General features: G+C 45.1%; 1 protein-coding gene across 3 annotated transcripts in view; it reads left to right on the forward strand.

Moving 5' to 3' along the window:
* Nucleotides 1-6,082, forward strand: part of RNF44 (ring finger protein 44) — a 37,903-nt gene extending 31,821 nt beyond the window's left edge. For all 3 annotated transcript variants that reach the window (XM_066591346.1, XM_066591345.1, XM_066591347.1), the window contains one exon: nt 2,541-6,082. In XM_066591346.1, the coding sequence (XP_066447443.1) occupies nt 2,541-2,603 (63 nt within the window). In that variant the 3' untranslated portion in view covers nt 2,604-6,082. The remainder of the gene's footprint in view (nt 1-2,540) is intronic.
* Nucleotides 6,083-7,492: the final 1,410 nt, after the last annotated feature.

Here is a 7,492-nt window from a genome sequence, read left to right on the forward strand (position 1 = left end):
CATTTTTTCCTGCAGGCGTGGGTCCCGCGTGCAGGAAAAAATCCGGACATGCTCCATTCAGGCACGGGTCTCCCGCGGGGACGGCTCCCACAGGCTTCTATTGAAGCCTAAGGAAGCCGTCCGGATCCGCAGGAGACCCGCGTCTGAATTAAACTCACCTGCTCTAGGCGATGCAGATCTTCCTTCCTTCGCAGCCGGAAACTTCTTTCTTCAGCCCGGCGGATGTGCCCGGCGCATGCGCGCGGCACGCAGCCGACATGCCGAGCACATCCGCCGGGCCAAAGAAAGAAGATCCGGCCGCGACGGAAGGAAGACACGCACAGACCGCTGCGTTGCAAGTCGCACAAATATGAACTCCATTCTTTTGAATAGCGTCATACACATGAGCAATGTTTCCCTGCATGGCACCGCAATGCTATGTGGGAAACAAATCGTGGCATGTTCTATCTTTCTGCATGTTCTTGAATTGCAGCACCTATTGTGTTCAATGGGGCTGGCAGCAGGACCGGCCTCACTATAAGCGATGAGCGCAACTCTGCTGTCCTCTGCCGTGGCTGCGAGAGACACACCTAAGGATCCCTGCATACCTGAAGGGATGCAAGGCTGTTTTGTCAAGAAAACTCACATCCCTGGGGATTTCACATGGATGGCGAGCACGATATAGGGGCGGGATTCACAGCCTCATATCGCTCGCCTGTGCGAAGTTAGCCTAAATTTACATTTTTCTTATTTATTTTTTTTATTATACTGATTATGCCTTATGTTGGTTGCAATCACTCAAGGTGTACAGAATAAAGTGTCCGGTTGGTATCCGTTTCTCACAGAGGCACAAAAATGCTGCTTAATGCTACTGTCGCATGGGCGCATTTTCAAACTTTTTTTTTTTTTTTTTTAAAGCGCGGTCTGCTTTATTTTGCTGTGTTTTTCATGCTTTTGAACACACCTCACCACAATTATGGGGTGCGTTTAAAAAACGCTGTCGGACGCAGCAACCACAAACGACGCTGTGTGTGAGGGTGGCCTTATACAGCAGCCTGTGATCTTTTGAACAAAAACAAATTCACACATCCTTGTATTTTTTTTTCTCTTTACAACTACACCAACGCAGTTGACATCCGACTGCATCACGTGTTTAAGTGAATAGCAAAAAACCCAAGACCTCTCAAAAGGATGCAACTGCGGCGTGAGCAGGGTCTTCCAGACATAGATGTCCAGCCTGATCTTTGTATCAGCTGTTCAGGATTTTAACCTCTGCTTGTGGTCAGTGAGCAGAAACCTGCAATAACTCATCATTTTAGAGCTCTCTGGATGCAAACAAGCAATGACTTTATTATGCAGCTGATTAGATTTATTTATAGAAAACCCCTCGAAGGTCTTCTTGTTAGTTAGCAATCAATATTGCGTTCATGATTTGAGCTGTAGAATTTTGAAATATTGAGAGATGTGACTATAACCTCATTCAAGGTAATGGAATTATTAGTTTTTGACTGACTGTTTGGCATGGTTGTGAAGCATTAGGATTTATTAAAATCTGTGGCAGACTGATCATTTCATGAATCAATTCATTTAGATCTATTGGGGGCCTGCAAACGGCTGGATCGGATCCCACTGCGAGAATTCTCGCAGCAGGATCCAACCCGTGCCCTTGCAGTGACTAGCACGGCTCACCTGCTTCCGCTTCTGTGAAGCTCTGCTATGCGCCGTCTGCCGTTCAGCGGGGGCATGCGCAGAGTGGAGACGGCGGGTCTCTAGTGACATTTCTGTGTGGGCCTCTGCGAGACCTGCACAGAAATAGAACATGCCGCGATTTGTTTTTCACGCGGACAAATCGCAGCTGTGTGCATAGGATTGCATTTTGTGGAATGGGCATGGGTGGAAAGTCTGCGGGAAATCCCGCCGTGGAATTTCTGCCTGTGTGCAGGCGGCCATTGGGGGGGCCGATGGGGATCTACAAGCCTTGTGGGGTTAAGATGATCTTCACATCTGCATCATGGTTTCCTAATGCAGTTGGGAGATCTTTTGCACCACGTCGTGTGATGGCACACAATAACATACAATGGGGGGCCATTGGCGTTCTGTTGACAGCACCAAACATAACTTCAAGCAAGGCTTGTTAATTATCTGCATTGCCATTAGGGCCTCCAACGCATGTGTAATTGAAGCCTTATACAACTCGTGTCCCTTTCTGATATGGCTAGCTTCAGAATAGTATTCGGTCTTTCCATTGGAGCCAAACAGAAGTGCTGCATCCGACATATGCCAGATGGCACTATACGGACACAGTTGACTATAATGGGGTCTGTCTGGCTTTTGACACATTCTCAGACCAAATAGCACAACGTGCTGCGCTCTTATATCCTGGGTTTTATGTCGCATCTGTGTTGGAGGCTCTGGACGCAGCTTTACCCATAGAGTGAACATAGCCGAAGTGACAAATGTGATCCATCACTGCAAAAGTTCACCAAATCCCCCCCCCAAAAAAAAATTCTGGAAGCAATATTGACAGTTCACTGCAGTAATGATTGTGTCTTCTCTTTCAGTCCAACCGCACATGTCCCATCTGCCGGGCTGATGCCTCTGAAGTTCACAGAGATGGGGAGTGAGGACAGGAATTTGCCCTCTTGCCTCCTGCCGGTGCACAAACCCAGAGGGATCAACACAATATAAACCAGCCTCCTTGCCTGACTCGGATGCTTCAGCTTCCTCCTCCACCTGCACTTGTCCTTACGGCAAGGACACAGCAGCTTTGAATCTGGAGGTGGTGTCAAGAGTCACACATTCCACTGTCTCCATCTTAGTACCTCTACACCCCAAGACTTCCCAATAGTGCCCCGTCATTATGTATTGCAGTTGTGGGCATTGGGAGGGATTTGAGGTGTGTGTGAGATGTATTGGGTTGCAAATGAGAGACAACTCTCTCTTTCCTCTGAGAGTAGCTGGGGCTAACAGGAAAAAGACTGGGTCATTGTGGCCAGTGCTAGCCCCCAATGGGGACCTTGAGGCATTACCAGGGGCTCCCTGTCTGCAAAAATTTACTTCTGTCAATCCCTTTAGTTGAGGGGAGTGTCACAGCTGCTTGTTTAAATATGTTTGCACTGATGCCCTAGCGGGCAAGTTATATTTTCTTTTAACTCATTGGACCAGATCTTTTGCTTCGTTTCTATCATTTGCTGCCATAAGACCTATCTGCGGTCAAAGGTCAATGTGTATTTGGCGGTAATCTCCTTTTTGCCTTGTCTTCAGCTTTTCCTCCACCTTCTCTGTGTTCTTGCCATCCATTTCAGTCCACCTGAAAGCCGTGTACTGTGAAATGTATTGGAAGGCAGAACCACGGTAAGGTTCATAGCATCCGATTTTGCCCTACAACTCTTGCTCCCTGGAGGGATACAGGGACCTTTCTGTTTTTATCACCAGCTTTTTCTTTCCGTGTGCCATTTCACCCAACTTTTAAAGCTTCAGTTGCTGGAATCGGCTCCTTCTTGGCCTCTTCTTTCTTTCTTAAACTGGTAACCTGTTGAGCATATGTGTTGCGTGGACCAGTCTGGAGGGGTGCTGGCCATGTGGCCAAGTTCTCTCCTGTGTTTCTTCTGGTGGCAGAAGCCCTGGTAATGCCTCCTCGGTGTATTTTGTTTCGCAGCAGGTCACACAATTGCGGGCTGGTGTGTGATTACAGGGTACACTCTGTTGCACGCCAAACTGTGTTTTTGTGAGCGTGTTGCACTCGGCACCCGCATTTCCCCCACTCCGGTCTCTGTGTTCGACAGGAACGCAGAGGCACATGGGCGAGCGGCTGCCTTATTTACTGATTTGTATCTGTTTTAGTTCAAGTTTGCATGATAGAACAGCAATGAAATCAACACAAGAGCCAGCCAACCATTTCTGATCTGTGTGCGCGTTTCAACGGTCAGGCAGATAGAGTCTGTCTTAATGTTTCACAATATGCATGTCTGAGCAGCTTGGAATATGGTATCTGCTAACCCTTGGCCGTCTGTGGAGTGACGTGAAGGGGGGTGGGGGGGGACAAGCATTATATAGGGGTGTATATCATGCTGAGCTGATTCCTGCTGTGCACTTGTTCGCAAGCAGAAGGCACCTGAACTTGTTTGTTGGGATTTGAACAGCTCGTTGCCTGTAAAGGTCACACTCGGGCAGGGATCGTGTGCGATGGGGTGTTTCCTAGACCAAAAGTAAATTTTTTTTTTATTTTTTTTTTTAGTTTCTAATATTGGCCCTCTAGTATATTACAGCGTAATAATGTGTGGAAATATAATACTATGTTATCGCTAATTCTACATACAACCGGTTTCGTTACGTTGGTGTAATCCACAAAGAGATAAACTCATGCAAGTCGCCACTGCTGTAACCTGTAGTAAAAATTGGGGGTTGTACTTCTAGGCGTATAAAGTTTTTCACAGGCTGTCGAATCAATTACTTCTTAATACAGTGTTCTATTATCCGTCTGTGGAGTGATGGCTTTGCAGTCCTCTTTACTTTGGGACTAGTAACCAGTGTTTTTGTATCCTTTTAAGACCCTTCACAAGTACTTCACTTCTGCCCCTACTTTCTGTGGGCAGAACAAACATGACCCCTCTGGCCACTGTTTGGCTGTAGATGTCTTCCTCTCCACCGACCACTTCACTGTTCTCACTGTTGACAATTCTGGAAGTAAATTGCAGCTGGTTGCGCATTTTATATATATATATATATATATATATATATATATATATATATATATATAAATTTTTGACTTGTGTATTGGAAGAGGCAAATGAATTTAAGAGCACGTTATATGCAGAGCATCGATCTCCCATCCATTGTGCTTGTCCTTTCATAGGTTACTATAGTTCCTGGTCTGCCATATGACACGAACACTATGGGCGGTGGACACTTCTTGCCTTACCTAACGGCAGCACATGAGGTTTCAAGCCATATGCTGGCAGTGAGAACAGTGGAGAACTCTTAACTGTTCATATGCTGGAGCGTGATTGTATCTGCTATTTTCTTTACCCCCTCTCCTAATAGATATAAAACCCCTGTTTTGTAAACTGCCACAGTGGGGCTAGTGGAAGAAGGTAGCAGTCATTATAGCAGAGAACGTGGATTGAGCACTTGTTTTACAGCACACAAGTTACCAAAGGTCTTACTGTACATATTAACACTTCAGACTCCCCAGCAGACGCCCACCAGACAATAGCAGTATCTGCTGCCTATCTCTCGGAAACCCCTTCCCTGCTGGGAATGGCCAACGACATGAGGTCCTCTCCAGCAGGATAGGGATTGTCCCTTCATCCACCCTCTGCTCCACTGTATAGCATACATTCGGTTCTTCCACTCTTCTCAGTAGGAACCCCACAACTATAATTTTTAAGTGCTGTTGAGCTCTAGGAAAGCACTTAGCACTTCATTTTCAGTCTGCTTAAGTAATACCCATTGATTTAGGACGTCCGTGATTGCTGCATAGATGCCACTTTTTTAAATCTCTCTATATATGTTCTTTTAAAACACCCCTATGGTGGGATATAGTGGATTGTTTACTGTATCATCCTAACCTCCTGGACCCCATACTCACACTGGGCTTGATTGATCTCGAATTTTTTATTTTTTTTCCCTCCCACTAACATTCCTGCCCCTTCCCCAGAGATGTGGCTTCCCTTACTCAGGGTCCCGGAGGTGTCTTCTGTGTTAGATTTGTATATCTATATGTGTGCGTATGCATATAGATATATCTCTATATATAAACTTTTTATTTTTGGCTTTTGGTACTTGCACATTTACTGGTTACCTCATTTCCCATGTATGTATTTGAAAAAAAATGCTAATATATAGAAATGGTTCTTGAAGCTATCAAAGTGTGTTTCTTTTCCTCCGTTCCATTGGAATAATATTGGTTTGTAGCATTTAACATTACCTAGTAATATTGTATTATATATATATGTGTATACTGATTGAAATTTTTAACAGATTTGTACTTTTTTTAAAATGAAAGTTGCTAGTTTTGCTTGACCTGGTAGTGCAATCATTTATTTTTTTTAATGTTGTGGCTGAATTGAGAGGGTTCACTAATAAATGTACAAGGACAATACTCAAGTCTCTTGGTCTTATTTTTAAGTGCATTATTTTTTATATATGTTTGTCTCTAAATGCTTTTTGCTGCTTAGCTATACCTGTGCAGTGGAAAACACAGACTATTACGTGATGCAAGTCCCTGAGTGCAGAAACCTTGGGGATGAAGAATTATGTTAAACCTTGTCATTTGTCACTGGAGGTCTACATCTGAGAATGTACAGTAGATTTAAAGGGGTTGTCCATGGAAAATATTGTTCTATCATTAAATCCAGCACATCATAAACATTTTTGTATTTACACTTACTGAGAAAAAAAGTTTCACTCTGCAGATAGTTCAGGACTAGTGTTAGGATAGCACCACCTGCTGTTTCTGTTCTGTGTCCACCTCTGTAAATGTTCCAAGGTGGTCACACATGCTCAGTCTTGCTTATCTTTGTTTTAGTGGGTCGTTGGAAGGATTCCTGGTGTGGTGAGTGGCTGCTTTGGAAGCTGCAGCATCTTCTTACATGTCAGAAGAGTATCCTGAGAAGTGTTAAGGGCCTGACCACACTGTCTTCAGCAACATCCGTTTCAAGTGTGTCCTGGCATGACCGCGGGTCTCTGGATCTAAGCTCAGACCATCATATGCTTGTATTGTGCTCAGTCTGGAGTACAGAAGTGTGTCCCAGTCTGACTGCAAGTCTCCAAACCCCATACATGAAACGGATGGTGCAGAAGAGTGTGTTCGGGCCCTAACAGTGTGAGACAGCTTTATTGCAGAGAAGCAATATTGAGTATTTGTGTCTACCCAAGAACAATTACTGAGGTAGACCAGACACAAAAGGCTTTTCATTGCAAACAGGTGGTGCTAGTCTAACCCTAGTTCTGGACTACAGAAAGTCCTCTACTTACCAACAGGTTCCTTTCCAGGAAGCTGCTTGTAGGTGCATTTGTTCGTATGTCCACACAAATTCTTGTATGGAGGGAAATCGCAGGTAGATCCTGCTCCATACATACGTGGGTGCAGTCTGTTTCTTACAGCCAACACCCTCCCACAACAGCTCCGATAAGCTACGCCGCTTATCGGAGCTGGTAATCCTTTAAATGCTACTGTCAGAATTGACAGCGGTATCTAAAGAGTTAACGGCTCCAATGAGCAGTGCGCTTTACCGCAGCTGTTGTAGGAGGGTGTCGGCTGTAAGTAACAGCTGTTCGTGTGTCCCGCACTGCCCCCTGCGATAAGATTGCGGGATGCTGAGCGATTGCCACAGCAGCCAGGGACCTTCTGAAAGGCCCCAGGGCTTCCTATGCAGAGTGCCTATCAAGCCGTGCCTATAGCATGGCTTGATAGAATGTCTGTCCGATCGCTGTACAGTATGATGTAATGCTATGGCATTACATCATACTGCAGGACAATTTTGTTTGTAGGTAGCAAAGTTTGTAACTC

The sequence above is a fragment of the Eleutherodactylus coqui genome, chromosome 2 (assembly GCF_035609145.1).
Source record: "Eleutherodactylus coqui strain aEleCoq1 chromosome 2, aEleCoq1.hap1, whole genome shotgun sequence".
NCBI classification, from domain to species: Eukaryota; Metazoa; Chordata; class Amphibia; order Anura; family Eleutherodactylidae; genus Eleutherodactylus; species Eleutherodactylus coqui.